This window comes from Rhamphochromis sp. 'chilingali' (genome assembly GCF_963969265.1).
Source record: "Rhamphochromis sp. 'chilingali' genome assembly, chromosome: 10".
Lineage (NCBI taxonomy): Eukaryota > Metazoa > Chordata > Actinopteri > Cichliformes > Cichlidae > Rhamphochromis > Rhamphochromis sp. 'chilingali'.
The window spans coordinates 18354221-18374599 of NC_137937.1; the positions used below are offsets into that span (position 1 = coordinate 18354221).

At 41.0% G+C, this 20379-nt stretch overlaps 2 protein-coding genes across 3 annotated transcripts in view; one reads left to right on the plus strand and one right to left on the minus strand.

The window, feature by feature from the left end:
- Window positions 1-3364: 3364 nt before the first annotated feature.
- Window positions 3365-8962, plus strand: ccnh (cyclin H). 2 transcript variants are annotated; one of them, XM_080892937.1, is made up of 10 exons: window positions 3365-3539; window positions 3614-3765; window positions 3867-3989; window positions 4094-4167; window positions 5245-5458; window positions 5567-5730; window positions 6070-6140; window positions 6389-6494; window positions 8607-8670; window positions 8774-8962. In XM_080892937.1, exons 2-10 carry the CDS (start codon window positions 3649-3651, stop codon window positions 8798-8800), a joined length of 960 nt encoding a protein of 319 aa, XP_080749063.1. In that variant the 5' UTR covers window positions 3365-3539; window positions 3614-3648; the 3' UTR covers window positions 8801-8962. The 2 variants fall into 2 exon arrangements, with proteins under 2 accessions (XP_080749063.1, XP_080749062.1); XM_080892936.1 differs by having other exon boundaries at window positions 3366-3539; window positions 3864-3989.
- rasa1a (RAS p21 protein activator (GTPase activating protein) 1a) overlaps window positions 6871-20379 on the minus strand; it is a 30941-nt gene continuing 17432 nt past the window's right edge. The window contains exons 3-26 of the mRNA XM_080892935.1: window positions 20095-20230; window positions 19108-19178; window positions 17433-17550; window positions 17108-17139; window positions 16814-16866; window positions 16547-16697; window positions 16310-16388; window positions 15744-15867; window positions 15485-15641; window positions 15254-15341; window positions 14399-14479; window positions 13877-14034; window positions 12375-12451; window positions 12090-12262; window positions 11838-11997; window positions 11509-11651; window positions 11256-11371; window positions 11075-11161; window positions 10909-10976; window positions 10727-10815; window positions 10565-10642; window positions 10137-10271; window positions 9964-10043; window positions 6871-8235 (exon numbers count right to left, since the gene is read on the minus strand). Of these exons, the coding sequence (XP_080749061.1) occupies window positions 8187-8235; window positions 9964-10043; window positions 10137-10271; window positions 10565-10642; window positions 10727-10815; window positions 10909-10976; window positions 11075-11161; window positions 11256-11371; window positions 11509-11651; window positions 11838-11997; window positions 12090-12262; window positions 12375-12451; window positions 13877-14034; window positions 14399-14479; window positions 15254-15341; window positions 15485-15641; window positions 15744-15867; window positions 16310-16388; window positions 16547-16697; window positions 16814-16866; window positions 17108-17139; window positions 17433-17550; window positions 19108-19178; window positions 20095-20230 (2503 nt within the window). The 3' untranslated portion in view covers window positions 6871-8186. The remainder of the gene's footprint in view (window positions 8236-9963; window positions 10044-10136; window positions 10272-10564; window positions 10643-10726; window positions 10816-10908; window positions 10977-11074; window positions 11162-11255; window positions 11372-11508; window positions 11652-11837; window positions 11998-12089; window positions 12263-12374; window positions 12452-13876; window positions 14035-14398; window positions 14480-15253; window positions 15342-15484; window positions 15642-15743; window positions 15868-16309; window positions 16389-16546; window positions 16698-16813; window positions 16867-17107; window positions 17140-17432; window positions 17551-19107; window positions 19179-20094; window positions 20231-20379) is intronic.

Genomic DNA, 20379 nt, shown 5'->3' on the forward strand with positions numbered 1-20379 from the left:
AATGCAAGGGACCTTAAAATCGGGCCTCAAAGGGAATGATGTGAGAGTAAAGCTAAAGGGCAGTAGGGTTCAAATTAAACCTGCCAAAATGGGGCAAAATTGTCACGTAACTGGCAAAAGGAAAAAAAAAAAAGGAAAAGAAAGTGGGTGAATCCTGTTTTCCTGCAGAATTTCCAGGATTTAAATTTAAATACAAATATAAATGATGTCAGCTTGAAACCTTCGTAGCCTACATCACAACACCTCTGGCAACTTTTAAGTCAAATTAGAGTATATGATGTTTTGCCTTGTTTCGTTTAAGAAAAAAAAATTAATTCTGCCTTTATATCAGCATCCCCTTCCCAGTCTGGTAATGCCCGTCTGACTGTGAATGCAACTGATTTGATACGACCGCACTCCTTCCTATTTACCCCTGATCTCTCAGGTAGCTGTATTTTCAGGAAACAGGAAAATGACTATCGCGCCTGCTTAGTATTCACGTCACGCAAAGTGGGTCTGTGTTCCTCATTTAGTTCTGTACAGTACAGCTGGGGAGCTGTCCAGCACGCAGCGGCAGTATGCAAATGAGGCTGGATTTGAATGGAGATGGAGGTAGACACAAAGCTCAATTAGAGACAGAGAAGAGAAAGAGGCAGTGGGGGAGCGCTGAGTGTCTGAAGGGGAGGGGGGGGGAACCTTTGACTGCTTAATGCCAACCTGAGAAAACCAGTGTACGGACACATTCAAACACAAAGGGACACACAGATGTGAATGCGCTTAAATAGCCAGACAGATTTCTAAATTCTTCAGAAAGGCAGCCGATCTCTGAGGGGCTCAGACAGCTCAGCTCTGTGATGCCTTTCCCTCACACCAATCACACAGAGAATATCCCACATCATCCATATCACACATTTCAAAACAAAAAAAGAGAGGTGGGGGGGGGGGGGGGGGGGGGGGGGGGGGAGGAGCACAGGTGCACTCCACGCTTTTATTTAAGCTCAAAGAGAGAGTCTCACATGTGGTTAATAAAAAAAGAAGAAAAAGAAAAGAAAACTGAGGTGGGGGGGGGAGTGGCCGCCATTTTGTTCCTGGATGCCCAGCAGCGTTGCATATCACCTGACCCAATGCCTGCATGACTGTCCTTGGAGGAGTTTCTGACATCAGCACTGCCACTTATGGTTGCCATAGCAACCTGGGTACCAATTTGGATGGGGTGGGGTGGGGGTGTCGTTGGATGCTGCAGGATGGAGAGTAGAAAATTAATATGCACATGTGACGAGTCAGAATCGGGATTTAATTGTTGGCGTGTGAAGCTGAAATGGAATGAAAGCTGCAGCAAACACGAGGAATATCAGGGCAAGGGCGGGCAAAAAAATGGATTAGGCAGGCTCATTCTGGTAAATCATCTGCATCATTGTCAAGGTTATATCCAGATTATTTCCTCTCATGCTAGAAAGTAACTTCATAGATGAGATGAGGAAGGTGGGCCACGGGGTGGGGATTATCTTCCTCCAGCTTCTCCTCGCCTCCCTCCTCAGCATTATCACCGCCATGAATAGTTTACAAAGCTGCGTACAGGCGAGGTGATGGTTCACATGGCATCGGCGGCTGAATTTTAGCTGACTTTGTGTCCGTGAATAGCAATCATTTCAGCACGCCTGAAAAGGTTTTCATATGTGGCTGAAATATAACAGGCAGGAGTGTGGGCTCGACTCTGGGAGGATGAGTCTAACTCGATCAGGGAGGCTCAAAGATCATTCAGTTGATCTGGCAATGCAACAAAATCACCCAAGTTTGATTTCCCATAAAACACTGCCTGTCAGATTGCATAGGAGCAACCGTTACTCACAGGGACACACACACACACACACACACCTGACCTAAAACTGTGGTGTCTCTCCCTTCAAATCACCCATCACATGAACATACACACTCACGGGGAGGCAGATTTCACTTGCTGCCTCACCATCAAGCCAGCATTTCTTTTGTAAATAGTGAAGGCACAGGATGAAGTGATGAAGTCTCAAAACAGAAAAAAAAACCCTACACATACATATATAAATGACAAATTAAACAGCAGAAATGTAAAAACAAAACAAAACAACAACAAACAAACAAAAACCTTCAAGATAGTCCAACACAACACAGAAAGACAAAAATAAGTCATCACACTGCAGAATTATGCGAAATAGCAGAGGGAGAGGTGTTAGGCTGACAACACAAGCGTGCATGCACAGTCAGTCCCGCGCACGCACACATATGCGCACATACAGTAAACGTTGCAATGGTCTCATCAATAATGCATCGGCACTTCATGTTTATGCAATTTACAGGGCAAGACCGAGCGATGGCTAGTGTAGAAGCCCGCCGTAGCCTTGTGCACAAGCCTATCACAGACAGAGCTCAGACGCGAGCGTTCACACGGAAAGCGCCTGTAGAGAAAAAGGTTAAGATTATATAAAATAGTCCCAAGTGCGCACATACCTGTTAAAGCGTCATTTCTTTGAGTCTGGTTTTATGCAGGCTCGAAGGGCTTCATGATAACGCCGCACTAAGGAAATAAAACTGTAGCTGTGGTGATATGCAAATTAACGGCTCCCGCTGAATGCAAGGGCATTTATTATTCATAAATTACTCATGTTTATGCAAATGAGGGCGTGCGGAAACACGGGTGGGGGGTTGAGTGGCTCTGTCTAAACATACCGTGTGATTTCGTTTCTGTTGCGCATTTTTTCCCCACCCCCCACTAAAAAATAATCAAAATCCTTGATTTTAACTAACATATAGTCACAAACCAGCTTTAGCAGTGTGAACTTTATGTTGTCCTGGCTCATTTAAAGAAGAAGGAGGAGGGAGCTGCTGTTAATGCGGGCCTTTATTCAAGGTTTACATGCTTATTTATTCTGGGTTATTTAGCGTGTGCTAACCCAAGTGAAGAGGACACATAAGGTCAGACACCTCTTTCAACGCTACAGACTGTCAAAAGTGGCAGCTATTTCTAACCGGCCTAGCACACGTGACCCTGCAAAGGTGGGATATCATCTGAAGAAATCTCTTGGGTGGGAGGTGAAACGTCTTCATGGCGCTTCATTCGTTTTCTTTCCAACCTCCTGTTTTTTCTTTTTTTTCTGGAGTATGTTTGCTTGTGTGTGTGTGAGTTCGTGTGTGTGTTTACTTCTGTCAAAATTGGGGACCTATATCAGCTGACACACCCGTTCATTGGGGACGCTGTTGCCTCTGGGGACCGAAACTACCCCAATTAGACATAAATTGAAGCCATTCGGCGCGTTTCAAGTGGCATTCCCGTCTAAAACTGCCAAAAACGTCCCTAAATATGACTTAGATTGTGTGCGTATATGTGTATGTGTGCGTCATCAATAACCGACGAGGTCGACGTAATCCAATGGCGACGCGCGTGGGATTTGTTATTGCCGCAGTCCGCTTGTTAAGACGTTAGTTTTGAACTGTCTTGAGGCATTAAACGCGCTCATTTGTAGAAAATTATTTTCACGCAGCATAGGTGTCGTGGATGGACTGACCTTCAAATACGCTCAACAACTGTAAGTTATTTTATTTCAGATTTATCAAAGTTTGGACGGCAGGCTAACGTTGACTCTTTTTTTTTTTTTATCAGGCAGTTTTGCTGCGGTGTTCTCCACAACAGGCGACATGTTTCACAACAGCTCCCAGAAGAAATACTGGATTTTTAAAAGTGAAGATGAACTCGAGCATATGAGGTGCAAGGCTAATCAGAAATTCCGCAACAAGGCCCTAGAAAGTGGGAAGGTAAGCTGCGATTAAAAATGTCATTAGGCATATTTGAACCAAAGATGTAGTCCATGAACGTCTGTTTGACAGTTACCTTCACTCCCTCCTCTTTGAAGAAGCCCGGGGTGAGTGAGTCCATGTTCTTGCAGCGTCATGAGGAAGACGTCCTATTTCGGCACTATGAGAGGAGGCTGCTGGAATTCTGCAATGCTTTTAAGCCCACAATGCCAAAGTCTGTGGTGGTATGTATGTATGTATGTATGTATGTATGCATGCGGTTTCTTTGAACAGAGCCATGTGACCTCGAGGACATCTGTGAACCACGTGCCTTTCTCTCGTTTTGCAGGGTACAGCCCTCATGTACTTCAGGAGATTCTACCTGAGCAACTCCGTCATGGAGTACCACCCCAGGATTATCATGTAAGTACTGCTGGTCGGTGAAAGGAAAACGAACAGCACTGAGGTGACACATTAAAGGAAGTGTCTGTTGAGGAAAGTTTCTGATAGGTTTGGCAGTTTCCCTCTAAGAATTTGTTGACATATGTGAGTCCTTATATTGACTTTAATAAATTCAAACACTGAGGTGAAAAAAAGTAGTCGACAGTAGTAAAAAAGACTCGACGGTGCTGAGCAGGCCAATTACAAAAGTTGCATGCTGACTCAATACGATGCGTAGCTTTGCAGAGAGGTGGACATCAGGTTACTGCATAGGTTATGCTGTAGGGTTTCAGAGGGGTTTGTGGCTACGAGGTGACATCCTTACAGTGTAGATTGTACACAGAAGCATACATCTCTTGGTGTGTTTCAGAAATTCCCAGTTTGTTAAACTCGCAGGCAAACTTTGAACTGTTTTATTAAAACGATCAAAGCGATGCGACGGTTGTAGTGTAACTCAGTTTGGTGGTCTCTTATCGTAAATTAATGTGATGTCAGGTGTGTTGAAAGCCTCAATTCAAGAGTCAAAGTTGATCTTCAGTGGAGAGAGATGATGTGGGCAGATGTCAGGATGAGAAACGCGTAAGAGTATGTGGCAGCAAAGCATCTCAGGTGTTTCGTAATCTGTGCTCAGTGTTAACAGGGGTGACCCATGTGATCGTCACCCACAGTCACATTATCAAGTCGTCTAGACTAAGTGCAGACAGATTCTCTAAACACAGCGTTTCTTTTTCTTTGACATCATAATTTTACCTGACCTCATAATAAATTGTTTTTGTTTTTTTGTGGGGGGGGGTTTTCTCTTCGATCTTAACCAAAGTTGTTCTCAGTGATCTCCTACTTCCTGCTATACACTTTCCTCCTAATGGGAATGTTTCCTTCTAAGATAAAAGTGCAGCATCCATAGGGCATAGGGGGAGGGTCACTGAATGATTTGCTGTGTATAAAAATGATTTATTTAACTAACACTTAAACCACTTAACCTTCATGTCGTGTTGAATAATGAGTTAATTATAGAATGTTTTTTCAGCCTTGTTCTAAGCAACCTGTTACTTGTTTTAGGCTGACGTGTACATACCTGGCCTGCAAAGTAGATGAATTCAATGTGTCCTGCACCCAGTTTGTGGGCAATCTTGTACAGGAGACCCCAGCAGGACAAGAAAGGGTTCTGGAGCAGATCCTGGAGTATGAGCTACTGCTAATCCAGCAGCTCAACTTTCATTTGGTGGTCCACAACCCCTACAGACCCATGGAAGGTCTGCTCATCGACCTCAAGGTGGGTGTGCTCTTATGACTGCTTCACACTATAAACACGAAGACGGAAACTACTACTGCCCTAATCTCGCTTACTTAAGTTTTCATTTGAAAATATCGCTTTTTCCAGACCCGGTACCCTACACTGGAAAGCCCAGAGTCACTGAGGAAGACTGCCGATGACTTTCTGACACAGGCAGCTATGACAGATGCAGGACTACTTTTTTCTCCCTCCCAGATCGCTCTGACAGCTATTCTGAACAGCGCCTCGAGAGCCGGTCTTAACATGGAGAGGTAGTACACAAAGTTCTTAAATCAGTAACCAGGTGACAGTGGTCAGTTTGAATTTCAAACACGGATTTAAAATATTATGTCTAATTATGAATCGAATCTTCCTCATGGTTGAAAAAAAAAATTTAAATGTTAGATAATGTTTAGAATTTAAGATTTCATCATAAAGTCCAGAGTGATTATTGGCTGGCTTAGTTAATTTATATGTACAGCAAATACATTACAAAAGCAAAATTTGAATCAGGAACAAAAAAAACCGTAAAATGTAATTTCTCTGAAGAAGTTTGTCCGTCGTATGTTAATCAAGACCGATCCCTTCTATGTATTATTTCTCATGCCCAGTTACCTGACCCAGTGCTTAGGACTGAAAGAGGAGAAGGAGACGCTCTCAAAGATGTACGACTCCATGAGACGTGAGTAAACCGCACCTTCAAGTTGACACCACAAGATGGTGATATTGAGCTGTTTTAGCTTCTCCAGAGGCTTTTTCTTGCGGTTCTGTCCGATTGACTGCACGATACAGAAACTATTATGCTGAATTGCACAAGTAAAGGAAGAACTGAATACATTTTAAATGCCAATCCAACTCATGTGCCTTAGAGCTACAAAACAGGGCCTTGGCAAAGAATGCGCTTTCAAACTTGCTGCTTTGTTTTTTCAGGAATGAAAACCCTCCTGAAGAAATATGAGCCTCCTAAACTAGAGGAGGTGAATATTTCCAAACAGAGGCTGGAGAGGATTCATGCCGAATTTGCCAGTTCAAGCAAGTAAGGAGACGACATTAACTCCCTTGGTTGTTTTTGTTTTGTGATACTTTCCGACAGTTAAACATTGTGATATTAAAATCAGAATATATAAAGCTGATCAGTGTGTACATATGTATGTAGAAAGAAAAATAACACTTAATGTCACTGTAAAACTGTCACGTAGTACTCTGGCACACACAAACAAGCGACTAAGTCCAGGTATATATTGTTTTATTTTAGCCAGGTTGTCGTATCTAAGATGCAAAAGGTTCAAGGTTCAGTAATCAGGTAGAAAAATAAAAAGGATTACACATCATTATCATCAGCTGTATGAAATACAGAAAGTACATCATCTATACCATGTAGCACAGCTGATATTGGTATAGCTGATGAGGAGTTTTGTTTTTTTTTGTTTTTTTTGTTGTTCTGGGCGATGTTAGGAGACATTATGTCACTTATCTGTCGCCAGATGTCTGCTAACACTCGGTGAGGTCCGTGGTATCTTAAGTGCAACTACAGTAAACTGTGGTAAACTTTTGCGCTATGACAGGCACAGATTCAGACTTTTGCAGCTGCTCGAATCACGACGAGGCACACGGGGCCAACCGTTATGACGTTGAAGTTGGTAAATCTGTGCGTGGCATGACTTCTCCGGGTGGATCTATGTACTGAAACGCCACCTGTTGGTGGAGGGAAAAGCGAGAGAGAGACTGCAACGTGTGAAAGCTTTTTTTTTTTTTTTTTTTTTTTAAACGTCCAAAAAGGCATAAAGGGGAGTTCCCGTGAAAGTCGTTAGAGCAGCATATATGTAGGCCCACACACAATAACAGGATCCGTCAGGATTACACATGCACAGAATGGGTTACAGGTATCTCCTACAAACTCCTATGACTACCTTTCAGCTGTAATCGTACACAAACACAGTTTCTCTATACAAGCCTAAGTATATAACATCAATAAACAAAGCAGCATATTTTAAAAAAACAGCCAAAAAAAGAAGTAACAAGCGACTCCCGTTGCTGCGTCAAAGTTCACACACAGACTGGAAGTCGTCAATGGTTTAAAGGAAGAGCTTATTGTAAAAATCAGGCGACGTGGGTGAGAGGACAGTGAGTAGAAAGGGCGTTAAGGCTCGTGTTGTCTTGGCAAGAGGTGCTATGTTTGAATTCCCTGATGATGGCAGAAAAAAAACGCTACTTCAATGCTTTGGATTTCCTTTCTCCTGTGTCATCACGAGACAGAAGTTGGCCCATCAGGTAGCCTCCCTACCAAACCCCCTATTTGTCTGGTTCTATGTCAGTTACCAACTGTAACTGCTCAGGTTTTTTATTTTTTTTTTTATTTTATATTTAGGGAGTGGCAGGAATAGCAAGGATTTAAAAAAAAAAAAAAAAAAAGTCTGCAGTAAAGTCTCTCAGATCTTCACAGAAATCTTTGAGGCTTTTTGCCCATCTTTAAACACGGCGTCATCGTTTGAAGCATTTCGAGAAGGGCTTTGGAAGGACAGCATTCAGAAACGCAGCAAGTGGGTTTCCCATGGAGAACAGCCGTATTGCATTTATACCGCCAGGAATCTAGGCCACATGCTTGGAAAGTACAAACTTGCTCCAGTCTTCGGTTCTACACCTCACGGGATGATGAGGCCTCGCTTTGGCTGGCTGTGCGGCCCGACCGCCACACTTTTGATTCTCAGGTGAAAAATCGTATGAAAACTCACATTACCTGGATGGCAGCAGCGAGTGACATGATGGTGCACTCTGTCCTGTAAGATAAAGCGAACACGTTTGTGAAAGGGACTTTGTTTGCTGTGCATCAAAATGTTCCAGACAGATGGCCTCGCCAGTCGTGTGTGGCTTGCAAACATGGCGTGAAGAGAGTCTAAATGAAGTCATAGAAACTAAAATAATGAAGAGAAACACAAAATGCAACTAAGAGTGATTATGGAGGGGCACTACACACTAGAGGTCTCACACTACCGAAATGAGTTGACGACAGAGTTGACAAGTTACAGTTAACAGCAAAGATGTGGGACGGTTATTTCTCGCAAAACAACACTTGCGATTTGCAGAAGTGTTTGCAAAACTAGTTTTACACCTACATGCTAAATTTTCTTTTTTTTTCCCCCCATCGCAGCAAACGAAAGAGAGGATATGAAGAAGATGGCCATGTAGCAAAAGAACCACGGTTGGTAGAAGAGGTGAGGCAGGCCAACATTATTCTCAGTTTAACGTTTGTTTGTTGCTGTTGTTGTTTGTTTTTTAAACAATTCTTTCTAAATCTAGACTTTTGTTTTATTTCAGGAATGGACTGATGAAGACCTCATCTAGACTTGTGCAACTGAGCAGTGTTTAAAGTTATTATATATACACATTAATTCCAGTGTTTTACTGTAAAGGGATGTGACATAAATGCAGGTGTTCGTGTCATAATTGCAGTCAGCTGTTTGTTTGCTCTCTCTTCTGCTTTTTTAATAAAGAGTTTTCTACATATTTCTGTCACATGACACCATGTGCACACATTTCTCCTCCTTCAAATCAGGAGACCAAAAGAAAAACCCACTCCGTAATCTACTTTACAAAAACAGTTTAATGAGTGCATGCATGTCTGATACAGTCTGTACTATCCCAATTTTTTTTCTTTTTACTGCTGTAAACACTTTTGTTTTACTTGGTTTCTCTGATTATGTGTCTTGAAGTTTCAAAAAAAAGAAAAAAAGCCTCAACCAGATAATCAAAAAAATAGCTGATACAATTATTGGGAAAAATGCAGCTCTTCTCATGTATATACTCATGATTCCAGCAAGAGAATTTATTAATATAAAATAACCATACTTTTCTTTTTTCGAAAGACTTTGTTCCAATCTAGAAAAGAAAAACAAAAACAAACCACAGACATACAGAGATGCTTGTTTCAGTACTTTGCAGATATTGTCACCACCTTCAAATAAGTCACTAATTACAAAAAAGCATCATCTCTTGTAATCCAGTTTCCAGTAAAGGGGTCTGAGGAAAACTAGCATCTCCTTGTCAGTTTCCTCATATTGAGTAGGAGGGGTGGGGGGGGGCACTTTGGCAACCTGTGCTATTGAAAACACATACTGGGTACAAAAAGCCCCTCTCAGCATTTGGCCTCAGTGATGAAAGGAATAAATGTACCCAAATCACAGTTAATGGAGGAGGTGAACAAATATTTGCATTGTGCATACAGCTGTCAGTTACTGGTGCAAGTTCTTTGTTTTTTTATTTATTTTTTAAAGTACGCCGTCGCCTGTTGTACTCAGCTGCTGTTGTTGCATAGCTCTCTTGTGTTGAACGAGACAAGATGGCAGGTGGGTGGGATGGGCGGGACTATCAGAGGAAGATATGATGGAGAATGGTGGATGGGTTGCCATGGTGATGAGGGTAGAGCATGCCATGTCTCCACCGGGCTGCACTCGGAGACTTGACGCAAGGATGGGGAGGATGGGAGGAGAGGAAGAGTGCAGTACTACCTGTTGCTGTTGGACATGGCATACTGAGCCTGCTTCTGCTGGAGGAGCTCTGTGATGGCCAGCATCTTTTTCAATACATGCTGCGGAGATCAAACGGGGAGATAAATGAGCCTCGTGAAATGCGACGACATTAATTGATGTCTCTGTGCGAGAATGTGGCAGCGGTCTCTAACCTGTCCTGAGCCCCTCTCGTTGCTCAGCGTCCGGAGCTCGTCTGAGTGTGTGGCACAGATCTCGTGCAGCGCGGCCAGGTCCCGGGACAGGTCCGTCCTAAAGTGCTCCGTGGCTTCAGGGAGGTCAGGCACATTCTAGAAACACAGTTAAGAGTTTCTTAAAGTTTTTCAAAGCTTATGAAAAGGTATCCTTTTATAATTTCCCTAAGGTCAATGTAGTATTTAAGCTACTTTCTTAATTTGACCAATAGTAAAAAAGCAGCGATGACATACCGCCCACTCAATTTAGCGCTTTTGTCAATGTAAAGAGATGTAACTACACACTGAATTGCTAAGATATCTTAATAGTACTTTACTTTTACTTTATAAAACTACAAAGCATTTAAATGCACTAATCTTTTGAGCTTTCGGCAACAAATGTGACTCACCCCCAACTCGTCCAGAAACATGATCATCCTGTGTTTGTTGTTTTTGATGAAAGGGTTTACACCCTCCATGTAGGGTTCCTGTTCGTGAGCAGAGACAACTGTCAAATCCAGACAAATCTCGACACGTGCCTTCCTATAAAAGCTGAATGAAAGAATTCATACCTTAGCACCAAATTCAACCAGGTTAGCCAGATTCTGGACAGACTTCGCCACCAGTGTGAGGGTCCTGCCTGCTGTTGAAGATGGAGGATCTGCAAAAGGGAACAGTAGTGTCAAATGCACAGTGGCAAGTCACAGAGTGAGCAAAGATGATATGGCGTGTGCGCTTTTCAGCAGATGCTCACCAGAAATGATGTTGAACATTCTGGGATTGAGGATGGCGGGGCAGATCAGTCTTAGAAAGACAAAGCCACTAGAAAAGGAATCGATAAGCATAATAAGATATTGAAACATAATAAACAAACATTCATACTCTCAAAGAAAATCGGTGTTTTTTGGCAGTTTGTCTACCTTACAACTCTCGTTCGCATGGTGGTGTTGGTGGGCCACTTCTGTTGCACAGACTTCTGCAGACAGCCGTAGATGTACCTCAAAGTACTGAAAAAGTAATTATAGAGACACCTGAATTGATTTTTTGGGTTCCTTGGACTTGTGGTTTGATTTTCTGCTGTGTGAGGGTAAATGAGCTTACGGTGGAAGGATCTCAGCAGCCATGAAGATCTTCTCCACCAGCTCAGACAGTATGTTGAGGAGATGCCCCAGATTCATATTCACATCTTCATTCTTTTCCAGTTTTGAAGGGTTCAACTTAAAAACAATTTTTAAAAAAGGTAGATTTAGGCCGAGATTTGGCGGGGAAATAGACAAATAAATTCAACAAGATAAATATTTCACCTTATTGTACGGTATCAACACTTAATGCAACATTTTTAGCAGGCGTTTACCTCGCAGGACTGTTTGCTCTCCATGATTTTGAGGATTGTGTCTTTGAGCGCGTGGTGGACGAAGGGTGTTGCTGTGGCCTTCATGTACTGCTCCATCAGTGTGCTGGCCAGTGTAGTCGCTCTGAACAATGTTGTGGCCTCATCTGGTAGCAATGCATAAGCAGAGAAGGGTTTTTAAAATGCGTGGACACGACAACTTCCCGGTTACTAAGCAACATGATTGTCACTTATAGCTTTCAATGAAATGATTCTTTCATAATTCTTTAAAACCAATCTATTTAGATGCCTAAGCCTTCCTATCTTTGGATTACAATAGCAGTGACTCCTACCCTCCATGCTAATCTCTCTGTCATTGAGTGTCCTGAGTAGCGGGGCTTCAGTCTTCTCGTGCCTGAAGATCCGCAGGAGGAGACTTGCCAGTAAGGAGCGGTCCTGACCACACACATGTGCCAAAGCATAGACGACATAAAACTCCTTCTGCAAGATTATCTGCAAAGGATGCACAACAAGGACATAAAGTCAACAACCGAGTAGACCGTTAATAGACGTTGCAATCAAAGCCACTTTTCAGTGGTTCAGACCTCCTTGAATTCGTTGTACTCCTCTTCGGGCATGATCTTCTCCACGGAGTAGCGGGCACGTACACGTAAGGAGCCCGGCTCAATGCCCTTCAGAGGAACGTAGGAGCTGAGAGGGAACCACTCGTCAATCATCTGGCCTTTTTGCAGCCGGTTTAGCTGGCAGCGCATGAACACTGAGAAGGGAAGACATTGAGGCATCGATGAACACGGAGAGAAAAGGGTAGATAACGGAAATAAAGTAAATGCAGATTTGAATCTGTTTTAAAACTTGAATCTGTTACTTACAGATGTCATTTTCTTTACTCTTTTTCGTTTTGTTGCTCAAGCTGATTTCAAATCTGTTAATTTCACTGGACAAGTCACTGAAACAACAGAGATAAACACATCATTCTCTAAACCAGGAACCACACACACACTGCTCATTTCAAATGTACAGTACCGGTATTCAAGTGCATTGTTTTCAAAGTCATCGGTTAACATATGTACATATAAATGGGAATATGCTTTAATCTGTTTGTGTATCTTGTTATGTTGCCACATTAATGTTTTGGATTGCTATGTAGCAAACACTTCAACTTCACTAGCATCACATGCACAGCATTTCAGATCCAATTGTAAAACAATGACTACATTTACATGGAATATAATACTAAAAAAATGAGAAAGAAATTGTAGTCTGTGAACAAATCGTTCACTTGGTTTCAGGCTGTGTTCTCCCTTTGCGTGCTCTTGTATTTATATAAATGCCAGGTCATTTATATTACTGCAGACTGAGAGCTCAGAAGAATCAAAAGAGCAATAATAGCAGCTACAGTGCCATACAGATGAGAGATATATGTCTTCAAGTATCTATTCAGATAAACATCACAGATGTTAGATGTGTATTTTTTGCATGTTACACTTTTCTAGTTCATTGCATGTGCAGCCAGTGAGAAACAAGAAAAAGCATTTTATTAAAGGGTCCACCAAACATCAACTTAAGGACAAAAGCTGAGTTGTAATTTCAGCTACATTTACATGTCAAATAATTCAAACAAAAAAGTGTGTGTGTGTGTTTTCCAGAGTGTAAGGCCTCTGCCTGCATTAACAAACCAGATGAAAAACATTGCATGTATGTACACCGCTGACTCAAGGGTTCAGCTCCTCTCTGCCACTCACTGAACAGAGCAGACACAAAAAGATGTGCATCTTTGGCAGGAGAGCAAGAACCCTGCTCAAACAGCAGCACTGGCCACAGTGCAAGACTCTTTGTCGCTATAGTGACATGAAAAGTGGCTAAATCAGGCTGGAAGCTGCTTAAGCAACAATGAGATGAACTGAAGCATGACATGTACTCTGCGAGTGAGAGGGATGTCAGTCGCATGAGCTAATATCCAAATTACAAAAGTGTAAAAAAAAACAAAAAAAAAAACAACAACAACAAAAAAACGATGTTCAATGCCATCGGTGCAGCTTATTCAGTGACAATGTTAATGTGTACGGCCATAAAGATATGGGTTTCCTTAGGCAGAATATGTGAATCACCGTACTTTCCTGTTAACTATGCCACTCCTACATGGTCCTGGGGCAGATTCACTTTGCAGACTTTCGACACCTCAGTCTTATCTGTGCTCTCTCAAACAGTGGTAAACATTGGCACTACACTGGCTATATAGCATGATGCTAGTATGCTATGAAGTGATTTTAAGCAATAAAAATAGCTGGAAACATTAGAAGGATAAAACATGAAGGGAGAAACATAACAGCAAAAGCCAAAGGAGAGAAATAAACAAGTACAACAAACTTACTCAAAGATGAATTCCTCAGTGAAGACGGGGTTCTGCCCCTCCCGCGGGTGCGTCTTAGCAACCTGGACACTGTTCAGGTAGATGTTACAGTAGGGGTTGGTGAAATACTTCGCTGGCAACTTGTGCGCCTCCTCCACGTACAGCACCAGGCTGCTCACCTGAAAGACAGCAATAAAGATTAAAACATATGCACTGATGGGTTGCAATAATTAGATGTCCTGATATGCCATGACATTTGAGGAGAACCTCGTCAAACTACTGAATTAATCTTTAATCAGAAAAATTAGAACAACTGCCTCATCACAGAAGAATTAATATACAAGCCATTTTAATAATCAGTGTTTAATCTTTCACAATATTATTACGTTTTGATACATTTTAAACTTTAAAATGTTGATGTCACAATTGCAGCCCTCTCTTGCACATACACCTGAATGAGAGCTGCCTCTTTATTCACTGGATTTAATCTTCTGCTGTGTTGCTTTGCCATCATGACCACACACTGGGTGCTGCTATACAAACCTGTCTAAGCCTCTTGTTGGAGGTGGGCTGAGTGGTTTTCCTTAGGTTATTACAGAAGGTTTGAAGGCATTTCATCCAATCCTGCAGAAAAAAGGAAAGAAGAAAATGGCCAAAACATTAAAAAAAAAATACTGTATTTACACTGTGTGTACTCATTTATTCCACAAAAAGGAATAAAATGAAAGTCTTATTGTGAAATTTCTAACTGGTGGCCACTTGCATCTGGAAACTGAAAATGTTTTGTGGCCCCAAACTTATCTAAGACAAAATATACTATAATGAATATATTACAATATAAAACAAGAGAAAACTGCTGTCCTAAAGTAAACCTGTTCCACCGGTGCTACAGTGTAAATGTGTAATTCTACAGTGAAACAACACTGCCACCATCAGGTCAAACTGAAGCTACAGCAATAAGTCTTTCATTTTCGAGCATTTTTATGACATTGCAGAAAGATTTTAAATCAAAGAACTGAGGCGTGATTAAAGTGGTGTTTCACCTCTAATTCAAGGGGTTTGATAAATGATGCAGTATGTTCGTGAGCTCTTTCCTTCCTTCCTACTTTTCTCTTCCCAGCATTCTAACTTCCACTTTAGACAATGATACATGAAAGATAAAATAAATAATGGAATAAATTTGCACTCTGATCTAGCAGAAGACAAATGGAAAGAATACCAGTCGGTTGAGTTCTACGAAAGTAGATAATGATGTTGAAATCCTTGTTCTTTTAGAAAAGCACCCTCAGCTCTCAGAAAAGTAAATGTATGTGTATAAAAATATTTCTAAGAATGTGTATGCGTTTCTGCCTTGTTTAACCATTTTCTGTGACAGTAAAGTGCTGACTCTCTGTTTACCTGTGCCTGCTCTGTAGCCTCTCCTGCAAAGTAGAATATGTACTGTTCCTCGCTAAAGTGCTGGACAACAATCTGGAAACAGTTTGGCCTGAAAAAGTAAAGCAGAAGACAAAATGCTTTAAAGATTAAAAATAATTTCCATCTATACAATGTCAACACAACTGCTATCATTAAGCATTCAGATTTTAAAGTGTAAAAAATGAAACCACTGATTAGATTTCAAAGCCCGACCTGCCAAACAGACTGTCGTGCACGCCGTAGACGGAGCACACGCTTAAGTCGATCAGCCCTTTGGGTTTCGTGGCTCTTTTCTCGTTTTCAAAATAGATGAGCTGTGCGTCATTACCCTCCAGGATAAAGTAAAGGTTCTTCCACCGTTTGCCTTTGCCTGTGGGAGAAATCAAAGTTTAGACTCTCAATGAGATAATAGTTACTCACGATGTTACAAGAAGATAAAAGCCCAGACAAAACGAGCCAACGTTACACAAACCTTTATTGATCAGGAGGTAGCCTTTTTTGACAATGTTTTTGTAAAAAGCATCTTTTGTTTTCCGTCTGATAGTGTTATAAATTTCTCTCCCATCCACTACGTCAGTCAGAACCTGTTCCTGGTGCTACAGTAAATACAAAAACAAACACCGTGTAAGGACAGAGGTAAAATGACATCATTCAAACGACCAGCTTACATCGCTTTTCTCCGTCTGTTATGTCTATTGATTAAGAGAAGTGTGGATGATTTTTATTAAAAATTGACATTTACTGTTCACTGAGAGTCCAATCATATTAAAATGTAGTACTTTAACATATTTAAGGTTAAGTCCTCCACCTTGCATTCATTTAAGCTCTAAAACTTCACCTCAAATATCAACAAAATGACATCTCAGAAAAAAAATTTGTACACTGCCTTTCCAAGGTGGCACAAATGCTAAGCCCTAATATCTTCAGAGACTCACACACACAAAAAAAACAAAACAAAAAACACACTGTCGAATGTCATTTTGCTAAGTCAAAAATACAGTGAGGTTCACTATATGACGTTAGCATATAACTGCTTACCTGAACTGAAACAGCTTCTTTTAAGTTGTAACCCTCAACAATCTGTTCTTTCTTGTAATGGTCGATGATGTCATCAACACTGCCAGAGAGAAAAGACACTCAGCTCATCAGCAACTACATCGGCATCCTCAATATGTGCTGATGTTGCATTGCAGAAATGCTACAGTTATACTTCAACTTTCTTTATATAACTGTGTTGCATCGCCACACTGAAGGCAGCCACACTGGCAGACATACCTGTTATAGTACCTCCCCCCCATCACGTATTGATTGTTAGGTGTGGGGGAGATTTTAAACCTTTGGATGTTTTCATTGGTGCGAAAAAAGAGGGAATAGTCGCCAGGTGTGTTGTCTGAAGGCCGGACTAGAAAACCGCACACTTGACCAACTATGAAATTAAAAGGAGCAAAAGAAGTGAAGGAAAAAGAGACGTTTAGATAATGTTCACAACATATTTGGGACAAAAAGAAACTGTAAAGTCTGCAGTGCTGAGTGAAAGTGTACCTGTCATCAGAAGGTTGTAGGCCTCTTGCTTGGTGATCTTTCCGTGATACCAGCTGTAGGAGAGCAACAGAAGGAAAACAGACTGAATTAACGCAATTAACCGAATGCTCAGTAGTGATCACATGTCTAAAAGACAAAGCAAACTAGGCTCCGCGTATGGATGCATTTTCTGCAATAATAAACTACAGTAATACAATTATGTGTGATAAATTATTGTAACAGAGAGGACAGATTTTTATGGAAGAGAACAGATGTCAGACACTAAGTAAGTCAGTTCAGTGCCATGGAGCTTACACTTTTCCCTCATGTGGATCCTCCTCACGGCCCTGAAAATGATCACAAACAGAAATGTCTGTAGTTTTTACAATGTCATGCAATTATTTTGTGTATTCATATATCCCATCCCAACTGTGGGTGCTATGCTTTTGCCTACTTTAGTGTCCTATATTGCAGTCACCTCACAGTGCTAGTGCAGTGCTTGTTTTTAATGCACACTACTGTGCAGATGCCACTATTAATTTTGTTTGTTCTTTTTCCCACCGAATTGACTTTTATTGTTTGATAAAGATCTTTTGAAAAATAAGGTGATATGAGCTTCTCAATGTCAGGCCGTACTTACCACCTCCTCCACCAAATCCTCCACAATGAGTCCCTGCTCCTCTGTACGAACATTGCTCACCCACATCCAGCCATCTTCCAGTTCATTGTGAACAATAAACATGTCCCCTTTAAGGAAGCTGCAAATAGATCAAGTCAAAATAAGGTAACTAAGAAAGACTTTATCCAACACTATCTGCATCGCATTGTCGCTCTGTAAGGGGACTATCATCTCAACTGTGATTTAATGTGAACTTGGGATCAGTAAAGTGAACACATATACAGACAATAATAATTTAGTGTGGAAATAAAGCGTTACTAAAATCTGAAGTAGCGCTGTGCCATATCATTTCATTCGTGATAATACCAGCATAATTTTTTTTACACAATATAAAAATGTCATATCTCAATATTGCTATAGCAACGTCATGTATTCACTGTACACCCAACGAGACAAGCCCGGGCATGTCTGAAGCAAGAGCCTTGTATCAGGCTCCAATGACGATTTAGACTCCACCGAGCATCATCGGAGCATTTGCTAGTTCCGCTTCATATGAGAGAAAGAATAGTGGAAGGTGGAAAAGCTAAGATTTTGATACAACATACCAGGTGGAAAATTACTTTCAGTTTTATTATGTGACAATATTGCACAGGCTCCTGAAGAGTTAAAGTTAACCTCCTAGGAACTGGCATCCACATATGTGGACATCACATTTTGGGTTGTCTAGACCAAAACACTAAATTTTGTTCTGCAAGGGCCTGATATCCACTTATAAGAACACTGCCATTGTTCCATCGAAATTTAAAACAAACGTCCTCTTATGTGGACCTCTTTTTCCTCAGAAACAAAAAAAAAAATCAAAAAAAAAAATCAGGTAATTCTTTGTTTTTACATTCATCAGGTCCCAGTCAGCCCAAATAGCAAAGAGAAATAAAAAAAGCATGCCATGAAAGAGTTCAGGTCTTACCAGGTTAAGGTACTTTAGGTAATGTTAAACTAAAATGTTTAGTAGGCTACTTTTGTGCTTAAATCTGACTTTTGCTGTGTCACTACTGTTAGACTAGAATGCTGCGGCTGGTGGCGCCTCATGTCACACTTAAAATTAGGAAGTGTGTGATCAGCAACAGTAACTTGTTGCAAAAAAATGCCCTCCATATACCTACTTTTTAAACTGCTGCCCGCATGCATCAATAATATTTTGTTAACTATTTTATAAATTCGACACTGGAATTATTCTTGAATTGTCATGATAAAATTTTGAACCATGTCGCCTACCCCTAAGCTGAAGTAAATGTTGCATGTGTGCTCAGTTAAGCCTGTGGCTCACTGGCAGGCTCAGCGTTGAGGTTGACTTCAGACAGTTGTTTATCAGATTTAGGAAATTGGGAATAGCTGGGATCATCAGTAAGTGTGCCTACTGCAGCTTAATGACAGGGACAAGACCATTTTTCAGTCACAAGTCAGATAATGTGCTTTCCAGCCTGCTGTGTCATGCCACAAAAATGAAAGGAAGACTAGGCTGTTCTTTGTGCTAAGAATAGGTATTTTTTAGGTCTAGGATGTCACTGTGGCTCGTGTGCAACTAAAAGATTATGGTTCACATTCAAAAAAATACTTTTAGGAAAGTGATGTTGGGACACGAGGATTTTGCCCTACAAGACAAGAAAAGCAGATTTTGTGCACACATGACACTTACCTGATCTCATCAGTATCTGGCACTTTGGTGTATGGAAGTATGGCCCTGACTCGCCTCCTGTCTTCTACAGGCTGTGGAAACAGGAATAAAAAAAAGAATAAAAGCCTCATTCTTAGCCCTGACCTTTCAGAATTATATTCATGTAAAATCCTCCAATTATTTTTGAAAATCAAGTATTCTACTACAGCTCCCTGGGGTAAATCCCACTACCTTAAAAAGCATAATTAACATTAGCCCAGGCTTTGCCTTAAACAGTTCTGAAATCTGCCAGAAGGCAAAAGAAAAAAAGGAAAAGGAAGACCGTAAAATACTTCCTCTTGCAATGAACAAGTGGCGTAAAAAAAAAAAAAGGAAGAAAGAAATAATAAAGAAGTGAAGGCTGACTTCGAGTTATCTCAAAAGGTGCATATTTCCACTCATCTTTCAACCCTCACACGTTTTATCAGATCAGAACTCTTAAGGGACATTTCAGGAGATTAGGTTTCATTATGCACACTTTACTCTTGTCCCATTTTGCACACTGTTAAGTATATTTAAAAAGTTTTGATAGAGCCCTGGGGAAAGTTCGTTTCTACTTATTTCCAAAACAGCATAGGAGACCGTTAATTCAACAAGCTGCCAGTCACACATTTTATTCGCTACATTAAACACAGCTATCCAACCATCACAATTTCAGTTTTTAAAAGGAAATCATTAATGATATGCCATCTGAAAGTCATAGTTCATTTATATCAGCACAAAAAAAAAAAAAAAAAAAACCACACGAGAAACTTCTCACGTTATGTTAAGTTTTTTAAAACTGACGAGGAGTTCATTTTTAATATAGCACAACCTTGGCCTACTTTGAGTTGAGAAACATTGGGGACGGTGTGACAAAACAAATCGGGGGTCAAATAAAATTACAGAGGAACACTACAAGACTTTACATTTATCTTAAACGCAGTACTTTGAATTACACTGTATACCTTCAGCCATGGAGTCACTCACCTCTGGAGGGGCCACTGGTGATAGCAGTTTCTCTCCTTTTAGAAGGCAAGACACATAGCTGTAGTAACCAATCAGGTCTGATAAGGACGAGAACCGCCGCCCACCAATGTAATAGTCCCCACACATGGCGATTATCCTGTTAATAGAAAACATAACAATAAAGAAGGTGCCGCGGTTAGCTTTAAGTACAGGTAAACCCCTGGGCAGTAAAGACAATCAAAAAGAGTTCAACTCTCATTTATTTGACAGTTGAATTATCTGTATCGATTACTTCCATCATTGTTC